The 13,159-nt window shown below is 37.0% G+C and overlaps 1 protein-coding gene across 5 annotated transcripts in view; it reads right to left on the bottom strand.

Moving 5' to 3' along the window:
* The window catches only part of LOC122878322 (G-protein-signaling modulator 2-like), a 21,844-nt gene extending 8,685 nt beyond the window's left edge, over positions 1–13,159 (bottom strand). For 3 of the 5 annotated variants that reach the window (XM_044200999.1, XM_044201000.1, XM_044201001.1), the window contains exons 1-7: positions 7,531–7,685; positions 4,227–4,448; positions 3,731–3,866; positions 3,208–3,347; positions 1,839–1,962; positions 1,526–1,641; positions 417–572 (exon numbers count right to left, since the gene is read on the bottom strand). In XM_044200999.1, coding sequence (XP_044056934.1) covers positions 417–572; positions 1,526–1,641; positions 1,839–1,962; positions 3,208–3,347; positions 3,731–3,866; positions 4,227–4,448; positions 7,531–7,670 — 1,034 coding nt within the window. In that variant the 5' untranslated portion in view covers positions 7,671–7,685. Of the gene's footprint in view, positions 1–416; positions 573–1,525; positions 1,642–1,838; positions 1,963–3,207; positions 3,348–3,730; positions 3,867–4,226; positions 4,449–7,530; positions 7,686–12,809 lie in introns of those variants that run through there. The other 2 variants (XM_044201002.1, XM_044201003.1) reach the window with 2 other exon arrangements.

The following is a 13,159-nucleotide window of genomic DNA, read 5'->3' as shown; positions in this document are numbered from 1 at the left end:
AAAAAAAAGAGTATCATGTTTTATAAATGATTATATATTTTGGATAAAATATGTATAATATATGTAATCTGTAAATGGAAAGTCTTATTTTCTGCCTGTTTTCTGATGTGCATGTGAATTTGCACATCTTTGCTGTTGGATCATTTTAGATAGTCTTCATAGAGGGATCTCATAGCTATTATTATGTGTTAAGGACTTTAAACTCCCTCAAGCAAGGCCCAAATGCTGTTTCCTTGTGACTTTGTCTGATTTTCAGTGTTTTTGCAGTTTACAGTGGCTTCATGGACGTTAGCAGTAACGCCACCTAATTTTGGCAGGTAATTAGTTCAGGGGCCACCCACATTAGAACATTTGTAGATGCTCATTATACTTCAAAGACAGTTTGACAGAAAGCTGACAACAAATGGCTTTTATACCTGTCGTTGAGGTTCTGAGCAATGACCAGATGTTTGAGGTGGTAATCAATGGCTCTCTCATAGTCCTGAAGTAGTGTGTAAGTGTTGCCCAGACTGTAACAGGCCTGGGCCTCCACTGCTTTGTCCTTCAAAAGCCTGGCCAGCTGCAGAGTCCTCCTGAGGGCGAAACAGAAGAGGAGGAAGAAGGTCAAAGAATGTCTAGGGTGGGAGCAGCAGAATTATAGTTATCTGCTCCTTTCTTTTCTTTCTTTGTTGCCATTTTCCAAGGGCTTCTGTATCAAGAAAATGCTTGAGTAAGGGATTAAAAACTTTTGAATTTAAACAGACTACTGTTTCTGAACAACTACATATCTGTACACAAATCTGTGGTCGTTATAAATGACTATTGTTTTGTCTTCTTTATATAACCAAAATGATAACACTTTACTTCAAGTCCCCCAATTTAGCATTTATAAGCAGTAAACAAACATTTACTAAATGGTTTAAAACACACTAATAAGGACCTTTTAAAGTGTTTATTAATGTACAGTATTTGTCAGCAATAACTTCTACTAAAAAAGACATTTTATATTATGACTATTTTACTATATTGTCATTCATTTCCTGTTTATACACCAGCCTCCACTTATGAATGCCAACAGGCGGAGTTATAGTTGCTGATAAATACAATAATAAACACTTATATTTGCTTACATCTACATTATAGTGTGCTATAAACCATTTATTAAATGTTTATATAATGCTGATAAATGCTAAATAGGGGGACATAAAGCAATTTGTTGCGAACAAAAGTCAGTCTCAGCTGGTGTGATGAACCAATTTCCGAGTGGGGATCATTTAAACTTGATCTGATTTTTCCTTATCCAACTGATTTATGGTTGTGTGTTTATAAGTTAAATGACACCTTCTCAAGCTGTCGCTTACACTTTTAGAGTACAAAGAAGAAAACAGAAATAAAGTATATATATATATATATATATATATATATTTCAGGATCAATGTTAAAACCGTGCTAAAATGAAAAATAACATTAGCATGCTAGTTTCGTGTTCAAGTATGATGATGATGACATACGTGAGAAAAGCCTTGAGCCTCACTTGTTTACTCACTTGTAATGACCAGCTGCCACTTCAAACTGGTTGAGGAATATGTGAGCGTTGCCAAGGTTACAGTGGGCCCTCCTCTCAGCCGACTTATCCCCAAACTCTTTAGCGATGAGCAGCCGCTTTCAAACAAACAGGACAAACAGTAGGGTGCACATTAATGCCATTATAGGATTAACAGGAAACATTTTGAGGTCAAGTCAATTTTATTTATATAGTCCAAAATCACAAATCATAATTTGCCTTAAGGGGCGTTGATAATCAAGACAAGACAAAGCCTTCACAATCATTTGACCGTCACCACAACTTTGCCACTTACCTTTTCATGTGCAGCTACTGCAGTTTCAAAGTCACCCAGCAGATAGTAAGTGTTGCCAAGGTTACCATAGGTACGACCCTGGGCTGCCTTATCGCCTAACTCCTTCACCATGCACAGGTTTGCTCTTTTTAAAGAAAACAACAAAAAAGGACAACAAAGAAACACATTCACACATTTTATGGTACATATAGACATGGACACTTATTAATTGCTTAGTTTTCATGAAAAAAAAAAAAAAGACTTTGTATTTTCAGGCCGTTTAAGAACAAACACTCCTTTCCTTTTGTTTACTTGTGATGAATTAACTGGCCAAAATATTTTATATATATTTTGATAAAATAATCTTAAATCAATGCGTTTTTCTGAATTAGAAGCTACTGTAGAAAGTGTTTAAAAGTACCATCACCTGTTAGCATGTGAGTAAGTTTCATACAAAGGTTCAAAAGCTAGTAGATGGACCTTGAGTTGAGATTATTTTGTCAAAATACTATTTCCAAAGTCATGACTGAACTTTCACACTCAACATTACATATACTGTGTAATACTACCATGGCTACATGTTAGTGGCAGTTGGGAACATGTCAGAACACTTTCCATCAGAAGTATTTTCTTTTACAGAGATTTTACCTACAGGCTGATTGAACGGTCAAGGGGGAGCACAACTTGTAAACACTTCCAAAAAGTAAAAGTTGAGGCAGCCATGGTGTCCTTTAGAGACTTGGAGCAAAACTTTTTTGTTGCAAATGTTATACAGCCTCCAATCAGACTAGAGTATGTTTTATATCTATGGAATTTGGCTGGCAAATTTACAAAAAGTAACCAGGAGAGCAGCATCTTAATCAAGAATACTTTGATACAAGGTAGAGAAGTGGGCTGATAATATATGGACAAAACCAAAACTGTGTACATTTAGGATGATAAAATACGAATATGGTATTTAAATAGCAAAGATCTTTATTTGCCCAGCTAAGATCTGGTATTTTACTGTTGAAACTTGAGGGTATGTCAGTCTGGAAGGAGAAAAGCAGATTTGTGCAATGTCTTGTCTGAATGTAGAAAATTCCATTTTGTTTTCTATTGTCGTTTTTACTAGAAACTGTGCAATACTTTGTATATGTATTACTGGAAGATGCATGCTTTGTAAAATAATGGTGTCTAGTAATCCCATGAGGGATGGTCCAGATGTTTGGCATGACACAGAAAGAAAAAACTAACTAAACTAACAAGGTGGGAATCAAACCTGTCACTCTTCAGTTGAGATACAGGCAATTTAACAATCAAGTCACTTGTATCATTCCTCAGGGCTTTCAAAATAAATGCAAAACAACAGATAGTCAATGTTTAGAAGTAAACAGTGATACCAACTCACTCATAGTAGTGCGCAGCTTTCCTCAGGGCTATCCTGGCCTCCTCCGAGAACTCTCCTGGCTCGGCTCCAGACCAGCAGATGCCCTTGCCCTTTGCATGGTAAACGTTCCCGAAATTATACAGCGCTCGAGCCTGCCCAACCTACAGCACGCACACCAGATTTTCACAGACGGAAACCAGAGTGACCAATGCTGTAATTATATACTTAAAATACACTGACACCAGACCTGCTTGTTTGCATGCGGCAGGCAAACTATTCTAGATGTTAGTACGCCGACGCTCTGCAGTCATCGTGCGTACCAAAACTGTTCTGTGGTTGCAGAGCATGTCATGTGGTAGGATTGAAAAAAAATTGGATCCATTTATTCTAATAAAAGCAAATGGGCCTTTTAATCATTGACTGAACTTTTTATTTACAGGAAAGTGCAAAGTCATCCATTGTCAGTTTGCTAAAATAAAAAAAGGACTGAAGGAATGTTTCACTTAAACCTACATAACTCTTGTTACACTAAAATACAACCCACCTTATCATACATGGATCTGGTGATATCCAAATGTCTTTGGCAACAAACCACTGCTTCATTATACCGTCCTAAAAGCTTCAATGTGTTCCCAAGGTTGCCACTGGCTTTTGCCTCACCAAGCTCATCTCCAATTGTTCTGGGATTTCAAAACGGAAAAAAAACACATTAGGAAATAATTAGACTGAAATATTAGTGGATTACTGAGGTGTATTAGTACGAAAACACAAGAGGCAAGAAAGTAATTTACAGCCAAGAAGCAATACAGTGGAGTCAAGTCTGGCAGTTTAATCATGGAGAGGGAAATGGTTATTAAAAAAGTTTTAGCATAGAGTCCTAGATTATTCGCACTGGACCTACACAGTTGCTAACCCAGGTCAAAAATCCCACCAGCAGGAAACACAGGTATTTTTCAAAGCTGTCCAATCCGTATGAAAAGGGTTAAAAGCAGGATATGGTTTCAGGACAAATTAATATTAAAGGTTGTGAAACTGTTTACCTGGTAAGTGTGAGGTCATGCCGATGGTACTCTAGGGCTTTGTTATACTCTTGTAGGTGAAAGTAGGCATTGCCCAGCTGGCTGTAGATGGCGCTAAGGATTTGGAGGTCCTCTGTTCCAACCTGGATGGCAGACTCAAAGAAGGACACACCGGCACGATAGTCACCAGCCTTACAGAGCCGCTCACCCTCCAGAGCCAGGTCCAGACAAGATGACTCCATCCTGCAGGGGAAATGGGGTCTACGTGAGAAGTGACAGTGAACTCTTTGTCCAAAAGTCATTACATTGTTGAAAAACTATATCGGGAGAATTCCAAAGTTACCTCACTCCAGATTTACAAAAAGCAAATATTGAAATGCAATCAACACATTCAAATAAAACTTTGTTAGATCCTAGGGGGATACAGTAAATCAATGAATGACATGAGGCAAAACGAAGGATCAAAGGAGCTAAGTTATACCCCTACTTTACATTAGTACACCCAGAGGAAGGGATTACTATAGATACAATATTTGAGCCAAAATACATAGACATTGATAGAATATTTGAGCCAAAACAGCTTGAATATGATAATTGACTGCAATGTCAAAATTAACTACAATTCTTAAAGGGCAGCAACTAATGATTATATTCAGTATCTACTAATCTGCAGATTATTTTTCTGATCAATTGATTAATCATTTAGTTTATAAAATATCAAAAAATAATGAATAACTGCCCATTGCAACTTCAAATGTCTTGTTTTGTCTGACTAACAGTCCAAAAAACAATTTGAGACACATTTGAGAAGCTGGAACTAGAGAATGTTTGGCATTTTTTCACTATAATTAAATCAATTAATCAAAATATAATTAAATCGATTAATCAAAATAAATGCACATAATTTTTCTGTTGATTTTCTGTTGATCAACTAATCAACAAATCATTTCAGCTCTGAATTCTTACAACTAATTGTCACGGCCACAATTCTCTTTCTGATAATTCTGTCATACTGAAACAGCTCTCCCAGGCTCCTATAGGAACAGGAGAAAAGGTAGGGCAGATGGAGCTTTTAAAAAGACATTGGTCTAGACTGAACTGGGATATCCAGTTTTCAAATATACAATTACAAATTAAGTTCCCTATCATACATTTGCAGACATAGATGAATGGAACCTTTCCAGGTGTTGCACATAGAGCTGTTGAAAGAGCCACATAACTACAATGAACGTTTGATACTTTGTCACATTAAGAGAGTATTGCTGATCAAGTAACATATGAAAGGTTAATATTTTAAGCTAGGGCTTAACTAATCATTCTTTTCATTATCACTTAATTTGTTGATTATATTTTAGATGAACTGATTAACTGTTTAAACATTTTTTGCCCCACAGCCCAAAGTGACGTCCTCAAATTGCTTGATTTGTCCTACCAACAGTCCAAATCCCAAAGATATTCAATTTAAAATAATGTAAAAGGAGGATTTGGTGAATGCTAAACGTTGGCATTTTTGCCTGATAAATTACTTAAAAGACACAATTATCAAAACTTTGGTCAATTAATGTTCTGTCGATCAACAAATTGACTTCTAACTGCCACAGTTTTAAACAATATACTTAACCCAGAAATGCCATGTCCCAAAATCTGTGAATGTATCAGCAAGTATAGCACAGGGCTGTCTTCTGTGTGTTGCATTAAGCCAATCAACCTGACAGTTAAGATTACTTGAATGAATGATTACATAAGCGCCTCTTAAGTCTCAGTGTTGGGATCCTTTCTCACACACAGACACAGAAACAGCAAATGTCAAGCAGAGAGAAGTCCACACCACGTGAAGCCAGAGACAAGAACTATAAATCTAAAATAGGATGGCGCATTTCCTGTCTGTCGTGAACCTAAAAACTCCAAAATTACCCTGGAATGAAAATATGTACCTTACATTTAACCACAAACACAAAGTAAACTCAGATGTGTCTGTGGTAAGGACTACCATTTTACAACCTCCACACCCTTTCTACGAAATAAGCCCATCCCTTTTTGTCAACTTCAAACTGCCAGTAATGAAAAAAAGAAGTGCGTAAACATGAGTAAATCTATGAGATTACATCATAAGATTGTAAAACAAATCCAGTCATGGATGGGTGCACAGGTTTTCTATCTGCAGGACTGCGAATAAGGACATCCATCATTTACTTCATTTGTAGGATGCAGTTTAAAGTCTAAAGATAAAATTTCAAAAGCTGAATTTACTTTATTCCAGTTGACTGATCCTAAATTTGGACCAAACAACACTACTTCTCTGTATTCAGACCTATAAAGAGGTTTATGTTTACAGACTGAATTCAATCTCTTTCCTTCTAAAAATACAGATATTAAAAGTGCTAATGTGGCTTTTGAGATATAATTTGAATTGGGTCATTTAGTGCTGATCACACAAAAACAAATGACATTTGCCTGCATGAATTTTATCACAGGTTTATGACTTGAGGTCAAATGTAACCAATCAAAACAAGTAGGAGTTAGGCATCTAGCTCTCAAAACATTGCGTGCATACTCCCCTTCTAAGCTGACTTTTGAGTCCCTGAGAGACCCAGTATTAAGGCTCCCAGACAGACAGCACTTCCACCAAGTCTGTAACTTGACCCTTCAACAGTAATCTTAACCATTAATTTCCTAAAGCATTGGTAGAGTTTGTTAAGGTCTGCCACTCCAAACAAATAAGACAAACTATGTTGTATTTGCTGCAGAACTCATTTATCTATTATCCTGTCCACTCCCTGTATTGAGAAATGTCCAAATGTGGCTTCATATAATTCGCATTTTCCAAAAACAAAAGAAAAAAGTATTTTTTTGTCACTGTTGTGCTGCCTTAACTTACAGCTTTCTAAACTTAGAAGCTTCCACATCTCCATTCACCGGTACTACTTAAACCCACCTTGGTGGCAAGGACAGAAGTATTTAATGTCAACTAGACAGCAGGGACCTGCTTTCAAAAGTGAAAGTTGATGCAGAGACTTTAAGAAAATTGAATAGAAAAAAAAAAAAAAATCTCCATGTTTTTTTTTTTTTGGCTCTACAAATACTGACGTGTTTGCTCTTGTTGCTTAAAGATATTCTTTGGACAGGTTTTCTATGATAGTATAACCAGGCATGTTGTGAAACTCAGGGATGGATTTCTCTGAATCTGCCGTGAGTATTATTTAAAGCTAAAAAACAGAAACAAATTGTTTCCTCGTCTACATTAACATCCCTTCTGACATCTAACAGAACAAATCATAACCTCGAGTCAATATGAAGTGACATACCAATGTCCAGGCTCACATACCTGTTGCCTCTTCCCATTCTGATGCACTCAAGACAGTTTGACACGACAGACATTTCAAGCTTCTCAATCACTTTCTGGAGCAAACACAGCTCTTTCAGCACAACACCATTTACCCTCTCTTCCTTCACGTGCATACACATAACGCATGCAGCCACAGTGTCCCACTTTCATTAAAAAATGAAGAAAACACGGCTCCTTTGGATCTGCTGCCGTCTGTCAGAGCACTCTGCTAACCTGTGGTAACAGCTAAACAAAAGGACCTAATCCACTCAGCGTTCACAACGACTTTAACGGTCAGGTGCCGGAGCGGGAGATCTTTTCTTTAGCTGAATGCAGACTAACACCAGGTTGTTACCAAGCAGAAATGAATGAAGAGAATGGTCAGCTAGGTTGCCATGTCTTGCTGACTGTTGTATTTCTTTCTATCAATTAGCCACTGGTAACCTGCATCTCTAAGCCACCCGATGGTTTGTGTCACTTCCAATTAGGTCAGACCTCAGTGGTAATTATAGGCACTTTAAGTGGCTCCAGCGAACACTAAGGCTATTTGCTCAACACTCCATGAAATAATCATTCAGAGGCAGGCTGCCTCGATGGGTAGGAATATTCTATTCTTCTACTGACCACCTGCATGATAATATTCATTTTAATGAGGTGGGTTACTCATTGTTGAATTTCCATAATTCTCAAAGATTTCTTGGGGCAAATCCCAGAGAGACGGCATAATAATGTTTTAGAAAAGGCAAGCCAGAAATAAATTGACACCACATCACAATCCCTCCCTTCTCCAAAGCTTCTAGTTACTCAGCTGTAGCCAATCCAGAGAAATCCACTTGTCTGAATTAACTAAGAAGTCTGGACCAATGTGCCCTCTAGGGAAGAAACAATATGTTGCCTCACCATTAGGTTGACCACAAGGACTGGAACAAGACATGTGACATTAAAGCTGCCACCTCAGTTGACTAAAAGTCAGCTCAATCATTTGTAATTAGGGCGAATGTTGGGAATAACCCAGCCTTAGTGCATGTGGAAATGTTTTAGACTAGTAAAAATCAGATAATGATGCTTTCTAAATGCCTTTTCTCTAACAGCTACTCAGAGCACAGAGCCACCTTTACTGCAGCTGCTCTGGTGCAGTTTCTTGCTTTTGGGTGGGCTCCAAAATTTTAAGACACATCTTCCATCTTCTTGCTAGCTCCTTTCTGAAAAAGATATAGCTGTTGGTGCTCAAGACTAGACCAGCACGTATCTGGTTATCAGATTGTGTCAATAACCTGCAGGCTAGTCCATTACCTGTTACTGAATACAGAGAGGAGAATTCACTAGAGGGAAATGTGCCAATGGCACACTGACTTGACGAGGCTTGTATGTAATATCTAACATTACAATGAGGGTGCAATATTATGTCTTAACTAACTACCCTTCAATGACAACATAGCCTGCAATCAGGTGCATATTCTCACAGTTGTTTCAGTTGTGCCATGAAATATTTACATTGTGGTTAGAAAGGACCTCCTGTAGTCTGCTCAGCATCCTTCATCAGTTAGCCAATAAGGTCTCATGTTACTGCCACAGAAAAACTTTTAACTGTTGTTAGTTATCCTCACATCTATGTGGACACACAAATCTGTAAATATACCTATAAAATCAAGTATAGGCAGGTTTTACTACAATGACATTTAAATACAATAATAAAATATTGAATGATATTTGAATAATTAACTGATTGTCTGATATTCTTTTTAGAATTAACAAAGTCGAAACACAATAAGATATACATTTCCCCAGTAATAGAGGAGAAAAATAAAAATCGATATTAGAGCTGTCACTAACAATAATTTTCTCAATAAATTGACTGATCAATAAAAATTCCATAAATAGGGAAAAATGCCAATCACAATTTCATTCAAATTGCTTGTTTTGTCCAACCAGCAGTCCAAAATCCAAAGATATTCAGTTAACTATCACAGAAGACTAAGAAAACTAGCAGATATTCACATATAAGTAGCTGTAACCAAAGGATTATAGCATTTATGTGTAATAAAGTTATTTATTAATTGATTATCAAGATTGTTTTCATACATTATATTTGTTGATGGACTAACTGATTAATTGACTGTTTCAGCTCTAATCCATATCAAATATTATGAGGCAAATCTAGAATAAAAGTTAAAGCATTCAGGCTATCTGCTTTTATCGCAATATATGAAGCACAAAAAACTTTCTTCAGATACTAAGCAATGAAAACAGATCATATTGCAGTCATCTCAAATTCAAAAAGTATAGAAAGATACTACATCACGGTTAATGTGACACCTCACACATCAGACACTGAATTTACAGCCTACCTCTGGCGGACATGAAGTAAATGCTCCCTGTGCTGTACACAGTGCAGAGAAACACTGCCATACATAACAGTCAGCCTAGCAGTACAAAACAAAGCCCAAGGGAGAAGGGTGAACACAGCCAGAGAATGAACCACATGATGGATCCCTGACAACTGCCAAGCTAAAGAGGAAAATGAGTATTTGAAAAAATCTGGAGAATAACTGACAAGGAATCTACACACTACCATACGTGAAAGTCGTGAAAGGCTGAATACTGCCATGCATGGTTTCCATTGGACAATGAATTCAGCCGTCATACTATCCCACCTCTTATCTTGAAACTGGAGCTAGGAGGCAAGAGTAAACACTCACTGACATGCACTGTCATGTGTTTCGCACCAGCAACATCTTATTTCATTCATTCATTAATCAAACAGAAAGCACTCGAATCTGCAATGCTCCACAGTTTAAATATGCTCAAGTTGCCATAAATTTTGTAGAAGCTGTCCATTCTAGAGCGGAAACGATTAGTTGATCAACAGAAAATTTACTGGCAACAATTCTGATAATTTGTTAATCATTTCAGTAACTTTTTGAGCAAAAATATCTAAGATTCACCGGTTGAGTTTCTAAAATGTGATTATTCACTGGTTTTCTTTGTCCCCTATGATAGTAAACTGTATGTTTTGGGGGTTTGGACTGTTGGTCGAAAAAACAAGACTTAAATGTAAACGTTCAATATTTTACAGACCAACATTTTATTGACTTTTAGAAAATATGACATTTTATAGACCAAACAATAAAAAAAATAAACGTATCGAGAAAACCATTGGCAGACTAAACGATAATGAAAAATCAGAATTTTTTTGCACACCTGTGGATCGACGGGTGCGTAGAAGACCCTAGGTCGATAATGCAAAACAAAAGACTCCCGCACACTGTCCTCTTCACTTGCAGTCAGAGATATTTAATAACAACGTTTCGGTACACAGACCTTCATCAAGTTATTTTGTAAAACATAATGGATAATGAAAGTAATCGTTAGTTGCAGCCCAAGTCAGTTCCCAACTTTGTTCAAGGCAATACAGGCAATTTTCCCTGATGTTTCATTAACATGCAATATGCAACTTTAACTATAAATAAGTCAAATATACAATAAACATTTTGTGCCACGTTATCAGTTAAGCCTAGCTATTACTGGGTAGGATTACTAACTTGATATGTGGCTCCCATTTTGGTGATCATGTCCCCACTGTAAGCTATTTGTTTTGATCTCTTCTGCACATACCGCTGCATTGAGCTGTACTGGACTTGTTTGCCACCCTGTTGACTTCATTAAGTCTACTACCCTATGACCTCATTCACTGGCTGAAGTTTTTCACCCAAAAAACTCCAGCTGACTGCATGATTTTTTGTTGATTGCATCATCCTCTGTAAACTCTAGACAGTGTAGTGCGCAAAAAATCCCAAGGGTGCAGCAGTTTCTGATGCAGGAACCACAATGTCTGGCAACAATCAAACCATGTTCAAAGTCACTTTAGCTCTTTATAATATATATCAAATGGTAACTTTACTTTTTGATGTGTCTGCATGCTTTACATAATTTTTTCCAGTGGTGTTTGAAACTTGGGTTGTAGCTATCAAAGTAAAGAAAAAGAAAAGCAGCATGTATAATTAAAAAAATACTGGCACATTTCTTTAACAATCCCCAGTAAATTTCAAAGTAAAAAGCTGCAGCTCACTGAAAACATATTAATGAAGAAAAGATAATATCAACAACACTGGGGCAAACATTTAACTTTGTTGTTACATTTGCACAGTTCACTTTCACTGCCTCTGACCATGTAGTATTGTACAATAGCTTATCAATGTCAAGGGACCCTGTTCAACAGGAACTGAGATGTGTTGCCATGTCAAAACAAAACAAGAGAGTACAGAATACTTGCCCTTTCACTTCTGATTTCATCCATATAAATCTAAATTGATGTAAATGTAATGCAAATATCATCTGTTTAGTTTAACTGTTGCTAGTGTAGACCTCTGAATTGCTGGGAGGGATGATGTGTGGGCATTTTGCAAATAAGGTGAGACCAATTAGTTGTAATAAATCATTTCTATAGCCCTAAATTACAGCCCAGCAATGATAGAACCATGAAAACACAGTTTGTTGTTGTTGTTGTGTTAAATCTTTCTTTAATAGAAAAATGATTACTTGATTGTAAAACTACAAATAAAAAGTATAAAACAGCCTCTGACTAACAGTTATTGAGTCACATGTGTGTAAGTGACAAGTATAGGTGATGCTCTCTAAAGTGATAACCATCTTTTTTTTTTTTAGAAGAAACCTTCACTAGAGACTCAACCCTAACCCTGCATGGGAAAAGAGGTCACAAGCTAATTTAAATGGAAAGCTGAGCTAAACTAGTTAAGTGTGTTTCATCAAGATGTTAAAGGAGCATTACCAATAAGTATAAAAAAAACAGGAAAAGTGTAGAGAAGCTACTTAATTATTGTAATGAGAGCATATTTAATACTTGCAATTAATTAACATGTATGTGTCCTATAAGTATCAGATCCTGTTCTTATGTTTTTTAAGGAAAAATAGAGAAGTTGCAAGTTATTCTTTCAGTTCAGGTCAATTATTCTGAGAAGGCTAAATTAAGTCTCATGATGACACAGCCTTCGTGTTTGGGAAATCATATACCAGAAAGCTGGAAATGAGTCAGTTTAGTATGAACATGCCATCACATGTTCGCTGTCTGGCTTAACGGAAGATAATGAAGTGGAGAGACGTCTGTTACTATATAGAAGAACCGAGTAACTTTAAGGAAGGCTTCACCCTGAGCAAAACAAGCTAACGTTAACGTCAGAGGTAACTTATCAGAGGGTCGCTTTTACTAGAAATGACAACAGGACACCAAAACTTTTTTTTAGGTAATTCATTTCACCTACCTCAAACTGAAGTGCGCGAATACACCACAAACATGTCTTCAGCTTCAAAAAATATTTTCACCAACTCAAAATCTTCTAAACTAATCTTTTCACGCAGTTGTTTACAAGACTACTAACGCTAACTCTTACATCTGGGAGGAAGATGAATCCGTTGTCCCGGGAAGTTGAAGAAGCCACTCCTTGCGCTGAAAATCTGCCTCCAATTAGGATTCCACTGTTGCTGCCTTCAAATGTTGCCTTGTCAAATGTTGACATCGCTACTTAAGCGCAAACGAACGACCAATCAAATCTGTAAATAATAGGCTTTAAATGTGACGTTTAGGGGGCGGAGGGAAGTTGCAGGCCCTTAC

Source organism: Siniperca chuatsi, linkage group LG6 (genome assembly GCF_020085105.1).
Source record: "Siniperca chuatsi isolate FFG_IHB_CAS linkage group LG6, ASM2008510v1, whole genome shotgun sequence".
Taxonomy (NCBI): domain Eukaryota; kingdom Metazoa; phylum Chordata; class Actinopteri; order Centrarchiformes; family Sinipercidae; genus Siniperca; species Siniperca chuatsi.
The sequence above is the reverse complement of the archived record's forward strand: the minus strand, read 5'-3'. Positions and strand labels throughout refer to the sequence as shown.